Source organism: Mercenaria mercenaria, chromosome 4 (genome assembly GCF_021730395.1).
Source record: "Mercenaria mercenaria strain notata chromosome 4, MADL_Memer_1, whole genome shotgun sequence".
Taxonomy (NCBI): Eukaryota; Metazoa; Mollusca; class Bivalvia; order Venerida; family Veneridae; genus Mercenaria; species Mercenaria mercenaria.
Window position 1 is genome coordinate 10,934,668 of NC_069364.1, and position 21,465 is coordinate 10,956,132.

The 21,465-nt window shown below is 34.4% G+C and overlaps 1 protein-coding gene across 5 annotated transcripts in view; it reads left to right on the forward strand.

Annotated features, from left to right (window-relative positions):
• The window catches only part of LOC123550967 (dentin sialophosphoprotein-like), a 190,755-nt gene extending 173,527 nt beyond the window's left edge, over positions 1-17,228 (forward strand). For 4 of the 5 annotated variants that reach the window (XM_053540384.1, XM_053540385.1, XM_053540386.1 and 1 more), the window contains 2 exons: positions 2,293-2,412; positions 11,499-17,228. In XM_053540384.1, coding sequence (XP_053396359.1) covers positions 2,293-2,412; positions 11,499-11,590 — 212 coding nt within the window. In that variant the 3' untranslated portion in view covers positions 11,591-17,228. The remainder of the gene's footprint in view (positions 1-2,292; positions 2,413-11,498) is intronic. The other variant, XR_008370487.1, reaches the window with a different exon arrangement.
• Positions 17,229-21,465: the final 4,237 nt, after the last annotated feature.

The following is a 21,465-nucleotide window of genomic DNA, read 5'->3' on the forward strand; positions in this document are numbered from 1 at the left end:
AATTTCCCTGAAATCTAAACATTGTGCAAATTGTGGTGGAATATATGGCCAACTTTTGTTTTGAATCGGCCCTATATCACCTTTTTCAAAATTCATCATATAAAGAACATTGTTTCATCTGCAAGTCGACCTGCATACGTATAAAGTATAGTCATTCTTAGTGATACTGTGTTACTTGTTTATTGAAATGAAATTTGTTACAAAATATTAAAAATCAACTCTCCCTGTTACTTCGTTAAGGTTTTGTTGTTAGTTCTTGTTATTAGGGTCACCTCGGAAGTGACTTTCTTCAACTCGCCTCCTAAAAGATCTGGAACTAGTTTTTACAGACTGTATCTTTGTCGGTATCAAAAATCTGATTTGTCATCAGTATCATATACAATTAGAAACTGTATCTTATTGTATGCATCTTATGCCATGCTTTTCTAGTTGCCTCTCTTGATTACTAAAGCATGACAGATAGATGTTCTTTTTAAATGCCTGCAGCAGAATAAGTCATGTTTGCTTGCAGTTATTATTCTCATAAACCATTTTGAATTAAAATTAAAAAGTTAAAACTTTGTTTCTTAAATAGGTCATTGTCAAATTTCAGCTTTTGAATTTTAAAGTTTGATATATATTAGCAAGGTTTGTTTCTGTGGTAACATTAATTCATTTCATGATATCAGTATTGTTTGCAAAATTATGAATATTCAGCCATTATAAATAATTGGAATAAATCATCACAATGTCAATGTAAAAGTATAAATTATCCACTATATTTTTTGAAATGGCAGTGATTATTTAACACGCACAAGCCTACAATGCTTTCTTACACTGTGCGTAATATCCCATTATAATATGACCTGGTTTTGTTGCCCTATTAAACAAAGAAGAATGAAAGTGTAGGATTGTTATGAAAAAAATCAGAGTTTTGTACTTGATGTTTATTACATCATAATGTCAAAAGTCATGGAGCAATGTTGAATCATCATTATGTCAGAGGTCATGGAGTGATGTTGAATTGTCATAATGTCAAAGGTCATGGAGTGATGTTGAATCGTCATAATGTCAGAGGTCATGGAGTGATGTTGAATCGTCATAATGTCAAAGGTCATGGAGAAATGTTGAATTGTCATAATGTCAAAAGTCATGGAGAAATGTTGAATTGTCATAATGTCAAAAGTCATGGAGAAATGTTGAATCGTCATAATGTCAAAGGTCATGGAGGAATGTTGAATCGTTATAATGTCAAAGGTCATGGAGGAATGTTGAATTGTCATAATGTCAAAAGTCATGGAGAAATGTTGAATCATCATAATGTCAAAGGTCATGGAGGAATGTTGAACTGTCATAATGTCAAAAGTCATGGAGAAATGTTGAATCATCATAATGTCAAAGTCATGGAGAAATGTTGAATCGTCATAATGTCAAAGGTCATGGAGAAATGTTGAATCATCATAATGTCAAAGGTCATGGAGGAGTGTTGAGTTGATAATGATGTAGATTATTAGTAATCATTGATATCATGTTAGAATCAAAACAATATATCTCAAACGGTGATTTTCTGTTGTTTGTCATTCAGGTACATATTCTATCACTGGGGTAACCCTTGAATGAAAGTCACATAATCAGTATAATTTTTATCTGTTATGATAGAATTACCCATAGATCATATAGATAAAGCGAAGAACTAACTCCAGAAATATACTTTTTACTTCAAAACTAACATGTTTCGTCCATTGGACTTTATCAGAGTATAATAACAAAATAGTATGACGTCACAGGAAAGTACGACGTCAATGACGACGTCAAAAGACGTTACCCATTTTGGCGTAATATTCACATATAGTATAGGATCAAAAATAGATACTTATTCCCTGCAAAAATTGCAAAGCAAAAATAATATTAATACAGGCAAGGAAAACTAACTTATATGCAAAAATACATTAGGAAGAATCTGTGTGAAAAAATGAAAGACTAAAATAATATTTTAGCATTCATGCCATGAGGCCAGGCTGTATTCAATGTATGAATCCAACGAGTCTCTTTCAAGAGCCTAAACCAGATCATATGTAATTCATATCATTACTATTTTTCAACTCCCATCCAAATTTTATGGGATGATTGAACAATAATTTTTTTTTTCATTGCGACTTAATCTCATGGATTGACCTACCCACAAAATCCATAAAAATTAGTCCCCAATTGTTTCACCGTATTAACTAAATACATAAGTAGCAATGCTATTTGAAATTTTTAAAAGTTTCACAGCAGTGATTAGAAGCATTTTATTCCTTTTAAAACTTCCAGAGCGCATAAGAAGACCAGGTGATATTGAGGGAATTCTAGATTCACAAGTTGGCAGACTGGTTCTTTATGAAGGCTTCTCTAGAAGAAATGTTGCTGAAGCTGTAGAGAACATACTCAGAGGTAGGTGGTATTGCCATCTTGAAACTTTGAACCAAATGTTTGAATCATGCAGATTATGAGGCGACAAAAAACAAGATAAATTGTTTCAGCTCCTCTTAGCCAAAGGCTTTGTCTGAGCTATTCCTGTTTGCATGACATCTGTTGTTATTTGCTCACCTGAGCACAAAGTGCTCAAGGGTGACCTTTTGTGGTCAGTGATTGTCCGGCGGCCGTCCGTCAGTTGTCCAGTGTCCATCAGCACCTCCCAGTCTAAACCACCAGTCTAATTTTGATGAAACTTCACAGGAATGTTCCTTGCATGATCCTCATTAAAAGTAGTCAAAGAAATGAATTCCATACAGAACTGTGGTTGCCATGGCAACCGAAAGGTAAAACTTTAAAAATCTTCTTGTCCAAAACCACAGTAGTTAGGGCTTTGATATTTGGTATGTGGCATCATCTAATGGTCCTCTACCAAGCTTGTTCAAATTATCCCCCTAGGGTCAAACAGCCCCGCTCTGTGGGGTCACATGGTTTACATAGATTTATATAGGGAAAAACTTTGAAAATCTTCTTGTCCAAAACCACAGACCCTAGGGCTTTGATATTTGGTATGTAGCATCATTTAATGGTCCTCTACCAAGGTTATTCAAAATATCTCCCTAGGATCAAAAATGGCCCCGCCCGGGGGTCACATGCTTTATATAGAGTTATATAGGAAAAAAACTTTGAAAATCTTCTTATCAAAAACCACAGGCCTAGGGCTTTGATATTTGGTATGTGACATGTGGTCCTCTACTAAGATTGTTCGAATTATGCCTCTGGGGTGAAAAGAGGCCCGCCCGGGGGTCCCAATAAACTTCTTCTTGTCTTAAACCACAAGACCTAGGCCTTTGCTATTTGGTATGTAGCATTGCCTGGTGGTCCTCTACCAAGATTTTTCAAATTATTACCCTGGGGTGAAAAGAGGCCCCGCCCCGGGGTCCCAATTTTACATAGACTTATATAGGAAAAAAGCTTTAAAAATCTTCTTGTCCAAAACTACAGTAGCTAGGGCTTTGATATTTGGTATGTGGCATCATTCAATGGTCCTCTACCAAGTTTGTTCAAATTATCCCCCTAGGGTCAAATACGGCCCTGCCCTGGGGGGTCACATGGTTTACATAAATTTATAAAGGGAAAAACCTTGAAAATATTCTTGTCCAAAACCACAGGGCCTAGGGCTTTGATATTTGGTATGTAGCATCATCTAGTGGTCCTCTACCAAGATTATTCAAATTATCCCCCTAGTGTCAAATGTGGCCCTGCCCCGGGGGGGGGTCATATGGTTTATATAGACTTATATAGGGAAAAAACTTTGAAAATCTTCTTGTCAAAAACCACAGGTCCTAGGGCTTTGATATTTGGTGTGTGACATCATCTAGTGGTCCTCTACCAAGATTGTTCGAATTATGCCTATGGAATGAAAAGAGGCCCCGCCCCGGGGGTCCCAAGTTTTACATAGATCTTCTTGTCTTAAACTACAAGACCTAGGTCTTTGATATTTGGTATGCAGCATTGCTTTATGGTCCTCTACCAAAATTGTTCAAATTATTACCCTGGGGTGAAAAGTGGCCCCACCTCGGGGGTCCCAAGTTTTACATAGACTTGTATAGGAATTTTTTTTTAAATCTTCTTATCTGAAGGTTCAAGGCCTAGGCCTTTGATACTTGTTATGTAGCATTGCCTAGTGGTTCTCTAACAAGAATATTCAAATTTTTCCCCTGGGGTGAAAAGAGGAGGTCACTTGTTATATGTGTTATATAGGAAAAATACTTTAAAACTTTTCTGATCATATTTCCTAGATTGTTTTATTATAATTACCTGATGACCCCAAGTAATAAGGGGTCCCTTGACTTTGACCTTGACCTACTGACCTACTTTTTTGTTTTTAGCTCACCTTTCACATAGTGACAAGTTGAGTTTTTGTGATCACCCTTTGTCCGTCATCCGTCCGTCCATGTGTCCGTGCGTCTTGAACTGGCCAGATTCCATTATGGGTTCCAGAGTTATGGCCCCTGAAAGGGCCAATATTATCTATTTTGACCTTGTCTGCACAATAGCAGCTTCATTTATGATTTGATTTTTACCAAACTTGCACACAACTTGTATCATCATAAGATCTTGGTTCCTTTTTTGAACTGGCCAGATTCCATTATGGGTTCCAGAGTGATGGCCCCTAAAAGGGCCAGAATTAGCTATTTTGACCTTGTCTGCACAATAGCAGCTTCATTTATGATTTGAATTTAATCAAACTTGCACAAAACTTGTGTCACCATAAGATCTTGATTCCTTGTTTGAACCGGCCAGATCCCATAATGGGTTCTAGAGTTATGGCCCCTGAAAAGGCCAAAATTAGCTATTTTGACCTTGTTTGCACAATAGCAGCTTCATTTATGATTTGATTTTAACCAGACTTACATAAAACTTGTATCACCACAAGATCTTGGTTCCTTGTTTGAACTGGCCAGATTCCAGCATGGGTTCCAGAGTTATGGCCCCTTAAAGGTTCAAAATTTGCTATTTTGGCTTTTGCAGCCATATAGAGACTTCATTTATGGTTTTATTTAAAGTGGAATTATATGCATTTCTCAAGTAAAAATCAAGCTTAAATAGATGTACATGTAAAAAGGATGGAGGACATTATAGCTTTTAACCCAACATACCAAGCTCTTCCTGTTACCAGTACAAAATAATAAGTTTCCAAATATGACTTTTCTTATTTTGACTGGGGCAGTCTTTTTTAAAAAACGTCAAACTGCAACCAGGAGTTGCTTCCCTTCTACTTCAGAAATTTCCATTTTCAGGTAAGGGAGATCATTGCGCAGAAGATTGAAAAAATATCTATTATTTTATCCGTCCGATTTCTTTATTTTTAAAGCATCAACTTTAAATACTAATGCGGCATTATCGTTAATTTAACACATATAAATGCACAGCAACCGAAAATTGCTTTTATAGAACACTCACCCAAAACACACTATATGCAGTATTAGATGCGCATAATGCCACTTTAATACAAACTTCCAAAATATCTTCAACAGCAATAGATCTTGGATTCCATGACGAACCTATCAGATCCAGTCGTAGGTTCCAGAGTTATTTTATATCTGATTACCTCCCCTGATTGTAAGTTCTTATAGGACTTATTTGAAATTTCATTATTGTCATTAGTTGGACTGAGACAATCAGGGTAGATAACTATGGACTGATTTTATGTCAAATTACCTCCCTTTATTTTAAATTAAAATTGGTATATCTCCATAACTAATGAAGATACTGATCTGAAATTTCATTTATGTCAACAGATGGACTTGGACAATCAGTGAAGATACATTTTGACAGGTGAGCTATTGTGACCGCTTAATGTCCATTGTGCGGCGTGCGTCGTGCGTCAACAATTTGTAAAAAAATCTTCTTCTTGAAAACCACTGGGCAGAATTACACCAAACTTCACAGGAATGATCCTTGGGTGGTCCCCTTTCAAAATTGTTTAAAGAATTGAATTCCATGGAGAACTCTGGTTGCCATGGCAACCAAAAGGAAAAACTTTAAAAATCTTCTTCTCAAAAACCAGAAGCCCTAGAGCTTAGATATTTGTTGTGAAGCATTGTCTAGTGGACCTCTATCAAGTTTGTTCAAATCATTGACCCCGCCCCAGGGGTCACTTGATTTTACATAGGAAAATATTAAAAAATCTTCTTCTCAAAAACCAGAAGCCCTAGAGCTTGGATATTTGACTTGTAGCATTGCCTAGTGGACCTCTAAAAAAGTTGTTCAAATCATGACCTCCGGGTCAAAATTGACCCCACCCCAGAGGTCACTTGATTTTACATATGAAAATCTTCAAAAAAATTCTAAAAATAAACCAGAAGGCCTAGAGCTTAGATATCTGACATGTAGCATTGCCTAGTGGACCGCTACAAAATTGTTTAATCATGATCCCCAGGGTCAAAATTGACCCCGCCCCAGGGGTCACTTGATTTTACATAGGAAAATCTTAAAAAATCTTCTTCTCAAAAACCAGAAGCCCTAGAGCTTAGATATATGTTGTGAAGCATTGCCTAGTGGTCCTCTACCAAATTTGTTCAAATCATGACCCCGCCCAGGGGTTACTTGATTGTACATAGGAAAATCTTAAAAAATCTTCTTCTCAAAAAGCATAAGCCCTGGAGCTTAGATATTTGACATGTAGCATTGCATAGTGGACCTCTACTAAAATTGTTCAAATCATGACCCCGGGGTCAAAATTGACCCCGCCCCAGGGGTCACTTGATTTTACATATGAAAATCTTCAAAATATTTCTAAAAATAAACCAGAAGGCCTAGAGCTTAGATATTTACATGTAGCTTGCTTAGTGGACCTCTACTAAAGTTATTCAAATCATGACCCCGGGTTTAAAATTGACCCCGCCCTAGGGGTCGCTTGATTTTACATATGAAAATCTTCAAAAATTCTCTAAAAATAAACCAGAAGGCGTAGAGCTTAGATATTTCACATGTAGCATGGCCTAGTGGACCTCTACAACATTTATTCAAATCATGACCCCCGGGGTCAAAATTGACCCTGCCCCAGGGGTCACTTGATTTTACATAATTATGAAAATCTTCAAAAATTCTCTAAAAATAAACCAGAAGGCCTAGATCTTAGATATTTGACATGTAGCATTACCTAGTAGACTTCTACAAAATTTATTCAAATCATGATCCCCGGGGTCAAATTGGCTCCGCCCAATGGGGTTACTTGATTGTACATAGAAAAATCTTCAAAATTTTCTATAAAAAACCCCAGAAGGCCTACAGCTTAGATATTTTACATGTAGCTTTGCCTAGTTGACTTCTACAAAATTTGTTCAAATCTTGACCCCCCCCCCCCAGGGTCAAATTGACCAAGCCCCAGGGTTACTTGATTGTGCATAGGGAAATCTTCATAAATTTGCTAAAAATAAACCAGAAGGCCTAGATCTTAAAGCTTTAGCTAAGAAATTTGTTCAAGCAAGCAACTCTACTCAGGTGAGCGATATAGGGCCATCATGGCCCTCTTGTTTATTTTTAATAACTTCCCTTTTATGTTACTACAAACATTTATTTTTTATTTTTAATAACTTCCCTTTTATGTTACTACAAATAGCTTATTAAGTAACTTTTTTATTATTGGCCATAGGGAAAAACCAAGACCACTTTTCTGTGGTACAACATGGATGGTTTTTAGGTGTATTTTGACATATCTGTTCCTTGTAAGAATTTTGTTTTCTTTTTGGTTAAATTTCTTCCCTTTGTTGTTTGACCTTCTTGTCCTTAAGTGCAATGATAACAGGTGAGCGATATAGGGCCATTATGGCCCTCTTGTTTAAAATAGCGCCTTGAAATTTAGATGACAAATACAGTTTTTGCACACCAATCTTAAAACTGACTTTCAGTGACCATGAATATGACCTACTGACCTACTTCCTTAATATTTTAGCATCAGTTTGACATTTGAAACATGTAGCTCATATTACTCAGGTGAGCAATCTAGGGTCATCATGACCCTCTTGTAAACATCTTTTTTATGGACACTATAGATTTATAATATAGATATAATTATATTTATGTCTTCCACATGTAGTTGGGGAGACAAATTGATTTAGTGCTGTCAGTCAGTCTGTCTGTCCCTTTGTATGCCACAAAGTTTGTTCATGCAACTCCTCTGACACCACTGGAAGGATTTACACCAAACTTCACAAGAGTGATTATTGCCAAGCCTAGTTATGCATCATTATTTTCAGCATTTTCAGGTCCATTGATTTTGAGTAGAGTTGTGGCCAAAGGGGTCCAGCACATGAGTGGATTGAGTTAAATGACTTTGGTTATGGCCCTTGATTTATCAAATCTTATGATGTTTTGGCCACTTCTCTTACATGTATATCAATTTGGTAGGTTTCCACCAAACCAGTGCCAAGCCTATTTGTGCATATCTTGGGCATGTTCCAGTTCTGTGATTTTCAGTAGGGTTTTGAACCTTGATTTGTTAAATTTTATAATGTTTAAACCACTTCTGTTATACATGTTATATAATAGGGCAGATTTTCACTAAACCTTACATGAGTGATCATTGCCAAGTCTTCTTCTGCTTATTATCGGCATGTTTCGATTCATTGATTTTTAAGGGAGTTATGGAACTTTTTTTATCAAATGTTACAATATTTTGGCAATTTCTCTTATACTGTTGGGCACATTTCCACCAAACCATACCGGAATTTTCTGGGCCAAGCCTAGTTATGCATTTCATAGGCATGTTCGGGTTCAGTGATTTTCAGTGGCCCTTGATTTGTCATATTTTGCAGTGTTTACACTACTTGCTGTATACCATTAAGCTGAATTTCACCAGACCTCATGAGTGATTAGTGTAAAGCATAGTTGTGCATATTATTACCATGTTCTGATTAAATGATTTTCAATGGAGTCATTTCCCATGATTTATTAAATTCTTTGATCTGTACAACTTCTATACCACTGTTTGGAATTCCACCAAAATTTCACTCTAGTTTTTATTGCGCTTGCTCTGGCATGGCTGTCTGCATTGGTTAAAGTTTTCTTATGAAATCCAGTATCTTCTTTATAGATATTATCTATCCAGAATTATCCCCCTTTTCAACTAAAAGTTTTTTAGCTCGACTATTCGAAGAATAGGGGAGCTATCCTACTCGCCCCGGTGTCGGCGTTAGCGTGAGCATCACACAAATGTTAAAAGTTTGCGTACCACCCCAAATATTTTCAAAGTCCATTGAGATATTGCTTTCATATTTTGCATACTTGTTTACGATCATGACCCCAGTCTGTAAAAAGGAGGAGGCAACTCTATCAAGCATTTTGACTGAGTTATGGCCCCTTTTTGACTTTGAATAAATGTTAAAGTTTGCGTACCACCCCAAATATTTTCAAAGTCCATTGAGATATTGCTTTCATATTTTGCATACTTGTTTACCATCATGACCCTAGTCTGTAAAAAGTAGGAGGCAACTCTATCAAGCATTTTGACTGAATATTGTACCCTTTTCGACTTAGAATAAATGTTAAAGTTTGCGTACCACCCCAAACATTTTCAAAGTCCATTGAGATATTGCTTTCATATTTTGCATACTTGTTTACCATCATGACCCCAGTCTGTAAAAAGGAGGAGGCAACTCTGTCAAGCATTTTGACTAAATTATGGCCCCTTTTCAACTTAGAATAAATGTTAAAGTTTGCGTACCACCCCAAACATTTTCAAAGTCTATTGAGATATTGCTTTCATATTTTGCATACTTGTTTACCATCATGACCCCAGTCTGTGAAAAGGAGGAGGCAACTCTATCAAGCATTTTGACTGAATTATGGCCCCTTTTCGACTTAGAATAAATGTTAAAGTTTGCGTACCACTCCAAATATTTGCAAAGTCCATTGAGATATTGCTTTCATATTTTGCATACTTGTTTACCATCATGACCCCAGACTGTAAAAAGGAGGAGGCAACTCTATCAAGCATTTTGACCGAATTATGGCCCCTTTTCGACTTAGAATATGCTTATTGTAATGTTAAAGTTTTATTCATTGCTTATATTATACTATCAAGCACGGAGAATAGTCGAGCGCGCTGTCCACTGACAGCTCTTGTATAAAGCCCAATATTTTCTGCAAGAAACTTGCAGTACTTGCCCATAGTTACATGTAGTGACAATGCACAATAGTTTGATAAAATGCTTGTCTCTACCAGCAGTATTTCTAAAGTTATACCCCCTTTTATATAAGTTTTTCAAGAAGTACAGTAACATGCTTTTAATTATTGCAGATACTATGTAAAAACTCACACTCATCGTTGAGGTAATTACACAAGGTTACAGCATCAAATCCCATATCTAAAATACATGAATGTTAACAAAATTATCCCCACTTTTCTTTTGATTTTTAGTTAGCACTGACAATATTCTTCAAGAAAATGTAAGTTACAGACATTTAAAATGGGTCCTGATGTGTGCTGCGGTCTTGGACTTAGAAAATCAAGGTTGAAGTTTTGTGTACAAATTTCTCTCTCCAAATTCAAAGCAGATATTGAATTGAAACATTGCGGTGAATAAAATATAGTGAAAGTTCAGGTTCAGAGCTGTGTTACCTGAGGTCTTTAACTAGGCCATAAGGCCAGACCATAGAAAAGCCACCTTAACCTCTAGAGGCCACATTTTCTACTTGATCATCATAAATTTTTTAATGTAAGAATGTTTGTCTCTATGAAATCTAGGTCAAGTTTAAAATTGGATACCTGAGATCTTAAAATAGGTTATTAGGTCAGATCATAGAAAAGCCTTGTTAAAATACTTCACAGGTCAAATCTTTTACTTGATATCTATGAAACTGTAATGATGTCTCCATGAAATCTGTCTCAAAAGTCTAAGGTCAAAACCGAGTTCACTAGGTCACATTTAAGGAAAAAAATAGAAAAAATTGTTAATTAATACTCAAGAGTCCACTGATCACTGATCCACTGAGCCTGATCATCATGAGACTTGGTCAGAATATTTGTCTGTTTAAAATCAATGATACATGTGTGACTTGGTAAAAAACTAGGTCAAATTATTTAAGATTTGTTAACAGTCTACCTGATTTATTTAAAACATGGTCAGAATGTTTTATTTTGATGAAACGTAAGCCGGAGTGATACTTGGTGAACTGGGGTAAGAACTAAGACAGAGCAATACATGGCCTTCAGGGGCCCTCTAGTAAATACAATTGAATCTCTGTATATCAAATTTCTGGGGATCGAGCATTTGAGATAACAGAAAGTCTATGTAAACTGACTGGTATTTTGTGCAAGTGTTTTTTGGACTGGACCTGCAAATGTTTTCAGTATCTGGAATTTTGATATAAGTGAGTTCAAGATATTGAATTTCAACTGTATTTTTATTGAACAAAATCAAACTATAAATTTCATATGGGAGAGGGGTGGGGAGGCTTTGTTCTACATTCTGCTGAAATAGTTGTTAAAACATGATAAGATTCATATCTATTGAGTAAATTGAAGTACATGTAAATGTTGTTGTTCATCTTTTCAGATGATGGTGTTGTCACATACCATTCCATATTAATGGCCTTGGTAGCATTGGGGGCCAGGCTGAGACGACGTCGAGGGGTGAGACCATGTTAGTACCTTAAAGTAGCTTTCAGGTGCTAAGGCAACTCTGTGTTTGTTATGATTATTACTGAAAGACACTAGAATTATGTGCCATTGATGAAAACTGTGATTCTTTGATTTAAAGATTGGATAAATATCACCATGTGATACTTGCGACATTTGACTGTTTCATTAAAAATGCTTGGCAAACCCGTATTTAGCAGGCTAATTTTGCAGAACCCTTGTGTACAGTGTATCAGTTTGTTAAGAGCAGTATTGCTATCGATACTTGGAATGAGACGTTTATGAATTATTGCTGGTTTGTCAAGTACATATCTAAAATGGTCTACTAGGTTGACATATAAGTATGCCATGTAGCAATTAAACAATTTTTAGCTATTTTCAAAAAAGTAAAAGAAAAAACTGTTTGTGTACGTTCTTGTAGCTATATATAACCTACACTAGTAGTATTCCTTAACTGTTACAGGATAAAACTGTATAGTACACAGTAATCAAGCAATTTTCTCAGTTTAAGGACTTAACAGGACACAAGCTGTTATAAGTAAAATTATGTGATGACCATCTTCCATACATAACTAACATGAACAACTGTAAATATCACTCACTGGTATTAAATCATATTAGATTTTCTCAAATACTTTCATGGGCTTCATGTTTGGAACAGAGAATACACGGTTGTTGTTATTTTGGAATTTGTACATTAAATAGCTTCACTAAACTCTTCAACAATTCTTTCCAGTCCAGCTTAATATTTTTTCGTTTCGTATTTAAGCGGGTTGGTATAGTCTAATATATATTAATTCAATAAATGCATTTTATCAGTCTATACCTTTTGGAGTGTTGTTTTGTGGTATAGTCTGATACAGTGGTGCATTATTATTTGCTCTTTATACATTGTAGAGGTAATATGCAATTAAAGACATGGACTTTCTTAATTCAAATGAAATCTAAGATAAAGTGTTCATTTTCATAACATTTCTTTCTTCAGTCATGTGGGTAAAAAGATTATTAATTGTGATGAAAGTAAAGTATCTTTGTTTTACCACGCAAACACCAGCATGCATACTCATTGTGAATACTGTTTATAAGTTATATATTATCATGCTTTATTGTATTGTCTGAAATTTGTACATACATACTATGTGTCTTGTTCATATCTTCATCTCATGTTATGGAGGATTAAAGGAAAAATAAAGTTGGAAGACAGCCAGGCAGAGATGACATCGAAGGGCAAGAGCATGTTAGCACCTGAAAATAGCTTTAAATTTACTATGATTATTACTGAAAGTCCCTAGAATAATGTGCCATTGATGAAAACTGTGATTCTTTAATTTATTGATTGTATAAATATCATCATTGTAAAGCTTTTTTTTGTTGATTATATTATGTTTTAACTTTATTGTAATACTATGTGGATTATATTTTATAAAGGTGCATGTACATTGCTAGTAATATTTCAAAAGATCTTTTTACTTTTGCATTCATTTAGCCAGAGCTTTTTTTGTTTTTGTTTTGCTTTGTTTTGTTTTTAGATTTTGAACAGATAAGTATGAGCATCATGATCATAGAATCTTACTTGTATTTTTACTTTTGGCAAATCTGATAAAAGGTGAGAAAACATAACATGTTGAAAATATTTGGGGTATTTACTGTAAGTCTTCTCATAACTAACACTTTTAGGCATTTTTCAAACAGAGAAGATTATATTTTACAAATAAATAAATATTTGTAAAAATAAAAAAATGCCACGCCACCCCTTCTACACCTCAATAAAAGAAAACCAAAAAAAAAACTGTTGATCGTCTTTATTGTGATGACTCATCTTTTATGTTAAGAGCCTTCATGTTGAAACGTCTTCCCGAAATCTTGTGTGTCCAACTCCTCTCACACTATAAGCCAGATTTGCACCAAACTTTCACAGATGATAAATCTTGATGTGCAGATGACCATTAAGGAAGAAACTTTTGCTGTGACTATTTTTACCGCAGTTACGGTCTTGTAATAGTTTTGCTATGTAGAGTATAGACCAGAGAAAAATCTTGTGTGTCCAACTTCTCAAACACTTGAGAGGATATGCTTGAAAGTTTCACAGATGAAGGACATTGATGCAAAGATGACCGTAAATAATGGACTTTTTTCTGTATCTGCACATTTCTAGAATTATGGCCTTTTCTTAATTTCACAAAATAGGCCATAGTGAATAAATTTGGTGTGTTTAGCTCCTCATACACTTCTTGAAGGAATAGATTCAAAGTTGCTCAGATGCACAACCTTATCTGAACACAATTCGCTTCATACTTTAAGTCAAATATCACTCATTTGAAGATGTTCTGTACTGAAATCTTTACTATTTAGAGAATGGCACAGTGGATGGGGGCATCCATGTCCTATGGACACAATTTTAGTTGATAATTCAAATTGTGTCAGTTGTAGTCTTAAAACATGTATTTCTGAAAGAATTGTACATGTATCTTTTGTACCATTTTCTCTTTTATATATTATCAGGTGTTGTACAAATTCCTGGTCTTCCAGTGAAGCAAAATTTGGTTCAGACTAGCTGGGTCTAAAGAAAACAAAATCTTGTACTAAAACTGTGTAAAATTAATGTTCTCTAGCATGATGTTTTTAATTAATAAAGTCTGTTTTTACAATCAGATTAAAATGTTAAATGCAGAAAATTGAAAAATACCTTAGGTTTCATACAGAACTAATTTCGTCTAAAAGAATCTTACTTACTTTTCAATCGTTCTGTATGAACCAACCTGTTGCAAGTGAAAACCTAGAGTTAAAAAAAATGAGATTTACATTAGTATTGCATTTCTTTATGTTCTTAACTTGTTCTGTTACACACATAACTAAGCATACAGTTTTTAACAAGACTTATTTTACCAAAATGTTGCTAGCTAAAGTAAAAGTTGACTTTTTATACACAAACTGTGAAATGTGTCTGACTTTTGTAACTTTTTGCTGAAAGAAATTTCTCAAGTAATGTAAAAAACCAATACACAACTTGCAATTTAGGTGGTAGATAAGATATCCATCACTTTTAAGGCAACATTATTATACATTGCTAAAATAATATATTTACAAAATGAATTGATATGGTGGAGTTCAAGGCTGGTTTTATTTACATTTGAATGTCAAAAATATATATAAGATGGTTACAGTTTTCTGTTTTCTTCATTTTTGAATGAGATGTTGATAAGATATTTGGATATTTCAGATATGAATGATTCATTAAATGAATTTAAAACTTAAGACGAAGATGTCGTATAACATTTTATACATTGAATGAGAATATGGTATAATAAATACAGTTGATTCTGTTCAAAACAGCTAACCCACTATTTTACTATTTGCATCATTTCCACAGAAAATAAGACATTATAATTATATTAATTTCATCATGAATGAGATAATACAATTGGTAAGAGTTATGACAGATTAAAAAAATTTTTTTTTTCTATTTTTTGTTTATTCAATAAAAATATCATTAAAAATCCTTAACTCTTTAACTGAATAAAATGATAATTCGCCATAGATGTAAATGTTTTGTTGTTATTTAGGGAAAGGAACTACTATATAAATTTTCTTTCGTTCTAATCCCTTTTGTATTTGTGTTATATATTTATACCTGTAAAAGTTTGATTTGATGTTATTTTCGAAATAAATATGGTTAAACTAAAAATTAATAGTTTAAAACTGTGTTTTGTTGTGCTAAGATGTTGTATATAGTTTGCTACTAGATTTAAGGATCATGAGATGTTAAGACCCTTAGAGTTACATGTATTTCTTACTTTTCTGACACATGCAACAGCAACTTTTATATTTTATGGATGTTTTCGCAAAAAACAAACATTTAAAAAAAAAAACATTATTATGGTGAAACGCTTCTGAAAAAAAATCTCGTTGTCGGTCATAATGTTAGATAGAACCTTTTTATTCTAATGTGGCAATATTTTCCTTTATTTAATTTCGTCAAATTGATATCTTATTCTCTATAATTAACAGTAAATATCTTATTCTCTTTAATGAACAGTAAACCCTTACCATGCTAAATTTCTATAATGAACTTGTTCATCTTTCAATTTGGACAGTACCATTAACTGTTAAAAGGGGTGCTTACCAAAAAGATATTGACTGAATGGCGAACAGTGCAGATTTTGCACGGATGTGCAGGCTGATCATGATCTACAATGGTCGCAAAGGCAGAATCAATTGTGTCCAGCATGATAAAGGTTAAGTTTTGAAAATTCCAGCACGCTGTAATAATCAGTGAGAAACAAAAGGAAAAATAGATGAAATTGATTGTAAGTTCACAATGTTTTAATGCAAGCATGTATAAAATTTGAATTTGTTTCATTTTGTTGCACTTGTGCAAGGATTTAATTGATAATATTTAAGGTAGAGAAAAGAAATACATGTAACTCCATGATGAAAGCATTTTTGCTTTTAATTATTTGACATGATGACCATTCAAAAGTGCTGTTTTATTTTTTTAAGGGTATCAGATTATACATGTATAAATACATTCTGATTATCAAAATCTATAGCTAACTTCCTATGAATATTTTTTGAAAGAACATTCTACTATGCTTGAAAAGTGCTATTTCTTTACTGTTTGCTGATGGATTCAGGCGAAAAGTAAATTGATTTATTATCTTTATAATATTATTCAGAGTATGTATTCTTTGATAAAATGGTTGATTTTTATATAATATAAATAATAATGTTATATGAAAAAAGGAGTATTTGTACATTAACCTTAATGGTTGTAAAAGTTTATTAAAATTTACACTTGCTTTACTGGTATTATCAGAATTTTTATATAGAATTCAGCTTGTACTATAAATATTCATAGCAGCATGGGCTGACACAGTGGCTGAAATGGCAGATGTTATATCTATTCATTATTCTGGAACAATCAGCTTAATGGGTGATCACTTCTTTAAAGATGGCAACTGCTATATTATTTTGTTAAGTTTGTATTCTGCCTGTCTCAAATTTGTTAAATTTGCATTCAGTAATTTTCAGAATTGTTCAGTTTTAACCCAGTCAGTTTCAAAATTGTTCAGTTTTAACCCAATCAGTTCTAATTTTGTTAAGTTTTAATCCAGTCAGTTTCAAATATGTTAAGTTTTAATCCACTCAGTGTCAAAATTGTTAAGTTTTAATCCAGTCAGTTTCAAATATGTTAAGTTTGAATCCACTCAGTTTCAAATTTGTTAAGTTTTAACACAGTCATATTCAAATATGTTAAGTTTTAATCCACTCAGTTTCAAAATGTTTAAGTTTTAACACAGTCAATTTTAAATATTATGTTAAGTTTGAATCCACTCGGTTTCAAAATTGTTAAGTTTTAACACAGTCAGATTCAAATATGTTAATTTTTAATCCACTCAGTTTCAAAATTGTTAAGTTTTAACACAGTCGGCTTCAAATATGTTAAGTTTTAATCTACTCAGTTTCAAAATTGTTAAGTTTTACTCCAGTCAGTTTTGAATAAGTATAACATTCTATCAGTTTAAAATTTGTTGAGTTCTCTTCCAGTTACTTAGTAAACTTGGAATTATAATTTTTTATGTTAGCTATTGTTTATGTTTTTGTTTATTTAGGAATGACCAAGTAGATGCTACATGAAAAATGTTAATGTGTTATGTCTTTTATCCTCTTCCTTCCATCTTGTAAAGCTAAGATTAAAACTTGCTTGTTTCTGATTACTCAGTCAACCCTTATATCTGCTACCAACCCTAGACATTTTTTATATCTTTCTGCATATTTCATATATTTTAATGTGAGCCACAGAAAGGTTGTTATTATAAAGCGTGTATGTTTTATGCAAAACAGAAACCAGGCCCCATGTTTACAAAACATATTTCAGTCACACAGATTGAAATTTTGATAGCAAATTTTACTAGAACTTCAAGAATAGATTCCAGTTAAGACTGACCATCAATACAGAATAGTCACTCGAAAGTAATCATTTACCTAACATTTAATTTTTAACAGGCAATGTTAATGGACTAAAGTTCAATTATCAAACTCAGGTGAGACTGAAAATGTTTTATGGACATGAGGTGAGCTCTACAGAAAGTAATTAAACGTTGTATTCTTTTTAGCCCACCATCATCAGATGGTGGGCTATTCGAATCACTCTGCGTCCGTGGTCCGTCCTTCCGTCCGTTAACAATTTCTCGTTATCGCATCTCCTCAGAAACTACGGGGGGGATTTTCACCAAACTTTGTCAGAATGATGTATTGATACCCAAGTTGTGTCCCCCTGAAAATCAGACTGGTTCAACAATTTTTGAGTGAGTTATGGCCCTTTGTTTATTTTTATAATTTACATAGATTTATATAGGGAAAAACTTTGAAAATCTTCTTGTCCAAAACCACAGAGCCTAGGGCTTTGATATTTGGTGTGTAGCATCATCTAGTGGTCCTCTACCAAGGTGATTCAAATTATTTCACTGGGGTCAAATATGGCCCGCCCCGGGGGTCACATGGTTTATATAGACTTATATAGGGAAAAACTTTGAAAAACCTCTTGTCCAAAACCACAGGGCCTAGGGCTTTGATATTTTGTTTGCGACATCATCTAGTGGTCCTCTACCAAGATTGTTCAAATTATTCCCCTAGGGTCAAATATGGCCCCGCCCTGGGGGTCACATGGTTTACATAGACTTATATAGGGAAAAACTTTGAAAATCTTCTTGTCCAAACCGCAATGCCTAGGGCTTTGATATTTGTAATGTAGCATCATCTAGTGGTTCTCTACCAAGTTTGTTCAAATTATACCCCTAGGGTCAAATATGGGCCCGCCCCGGGGGTCACATGGTTCATATAGACATATATAGGGAAAAGCTTTTAAAATTTTCTTATCAATAACCTACAATATTCAAATTTGGACCACATGTATAGTTTTGAGTGGCAAGATGAACCTTGACATATGTTGACCTTGACCTTGACCTAGTGACCTACTTTCACATTTCTGTAGCTACAGCCTTCAAATTTGGACCACATGCATAGTTTTGTGCACTGAAAAAAACTTTGACCTTGACATTGACCTAGTGACCTACTTTCACATTTTTGAAGGTACAGGCTTCAAATTTGGACCACATGCATAGTTTTGTGTTCAGAAATGAAATTTGACCTTGATTTTGACCTAGTGACCTACTTTCACATTTCTCAAGCTACATCCTTCAAATTTGGACCACATGCATAGTTTTGTGCACCGAAAAAAACTTTGACCTTGACATTGACCTAGTGACCTACTTTCACATTTTTGAAGGTACAGGCTTCAAATTTGGACCACATGCATAGTTTTGTGTTCCGAAACGAAATTTGACCTTGATTTTGACCTAGTGACCAACTTTCACATTTCTAACGCTACAGCCTTCAAATTTGGACCACATGCATAGTTTTGTTTACCGAAATGAACTTTGATCTTGAGATTGACCTAGTGACCTACTTTCACATTTCTGAAGCTACAAGGCTTCAAATTTGGACCACATGCATATTTTTGTGTTCTAAATTGAAATTTGACATTGATTTTGACCTAGTGACCTACTTTCACATTTCTCTAGCTACAGCCTTCAAATTTGAAGCACATGCATAGTTTTGTATACCGAAATGAACTTTGACCTTGAAATTGATGTAGTGACCTACTTCCACATTTCTCAAGCTACAGCTTTCAAATTTGGACCACAAAATTGCACAGTGTTGTGTACTGAAATGAAATTTGACCTTGAGCTAATCTTGAAAGTTGGAACATTCAAAAATGGCTCAATGGTGGGCGCCAAGATCACTCTGTGATCTCTTGTTTTTAAATATATTTTTACATGTTTTTTAAAAACAGATGAAAACAAAATAAATGGTTTGGTGAGCTTCATTTCCTATATTATGTCATGTCATCAGAAACAAACAAATTAATAATTTGGTCTGTATGAGGCAGTATTTATATTTTTTTTCCTTGAAACAACTTGTTTTGAATCGAGAAATATACAGGAATAATAAGGAACAAAAAGGAAATAGCAAGGTTTTTGCTTTGTATCGATTTTTGTATATTAAATAATATATAGTACACAAATCGTTAGTTGTCATTAGCATCATGAGTTCTCTGGGGTGGTTTGCCAGATAGGTGAAATGATGATCAAATCACTGGAAACCTCTGTCCTTTATGAATGATTTTAACAAGCTTCTTGATAACCCTCCCTCTCATTTTGGAACTGTATATTTCCACTTTTACAGGGGCAGATATTGTTATAACACACGAAAGGAAAATTTTCTACCTGATTCTATGAGACTTTTTTTGGAATGTTTTTCTGTTTTCATTTCAGAATAAATTTGTACCTGGGTCACTTGAGAAAAAAACTAGATCATTAGGTCAGATCATAGAAAAATTTGGTGAACACTTAAGAGGCTTTTTATACTCCCGTCTCTGAAAGAGCGGGGTGTATTATGTGAAAACCCGTGGCGGGTGGGCGGTCGGCGTCCAAAAGCATGTCCGCTCTCTAAGTCAAACAGTTTTCATCCGATCTTCACCAAACTTGCTGACAATATTTGTGGGCATAATATCTCGGACATATGTGAGAACCAGCCAAATCGCCCCAGGCACTCTTGGATTGTGGCCATTGAATTACTTGAAATCTGCAAATATAGCCTTGTCCGCTCTCTAAGTCAAACAGTTTTCATCCGATCTTCACCAGACTTGCTGATAATGTTTGTGGGCATAATATCTTGGCCAGGTTTGATAACGAGCCAAAGCGCTCCAGACACTCTTGGATTATGGCCCTTGAATTACTCGAAAAACTGCAAATTTAGCCTTGTCCACTCTCTAAGTCGACCAGTTTTCATCCAATCTTCACCAAATTTGCTGACAATGTTTGTGAGCATAATATCTCGGCCAAATTCAATAATCAGCCAAATCGCCCCAGGCACTCCTGGATTATGGTCCTTGAATTACTCGAAATCTGCGAATTTGGCCTTTTCTGCCCTCTAAGTCGAACAGTTTTCATCCGATCTTCACCAGACTTGGTGACAATGTTTGTGGGCATAATATCTGGGCCAAGTTCGATAGCCACCCAAATTGCCCCAGGCACTCTTGGATTATGGCCCTTGAATTACTCGAAATCTTTTTATGATACGTAACTGAATATTTAGACGGGCGTATTTTGTGACAGTCTGGCACTCTTGTTTTCAATTTAATCATCATAATATTTTTTTGAGAATGTTTGATGTATGAAATCTAGGTCAAGTTCAAATTTAGTGTACCTAAGATCAAAAACCATGTTGCAAGCTCAATTCATTGGAAAACTTGGATTATGATCTACCTGATTTATATGAAGGAATTATTGAAAATGTGCCTCTGTGGTGTCAGTGCGTTAATGGTTCCAATTTCCAATTTTTTTGGCGAGTATATTTTTTTGTAAACAGTGACTCGTTTGCATTTGCCTGTATTAATGACAATCAGGTACAAGTTATTATTAGTTTAATCTGAGCTCTAGATTTTTTCAACAATTTTGAAAACTATTTAAGAATTATTGAACTTTTCATTTTTGAATTGGTGGATGAAATGATTGAAGGAGTGCAGCATCCATGAGAACCGGCACTGGAACATTCGCACCTAAAAAATTCTTTTTACTTTGTGTTTGCATAACAGTGTAGGCAAGCAATGTTTTGCAACAAGGTCTTTGTCCTCCTTTTGTGCAGATAATTATGAACATTCAGGTATTCTTTGATATTTGTAGACATAATTAGGTACATGTGATACCAGAACTTTCTTCCATGTGGTAATCAAAAATAAAACTTTTTGTATTTTCGTTTGGAAGCGCAACTTTCAACTATTCAGTATACTTATTACTGGCTAAAACCTACATTAACTTCAT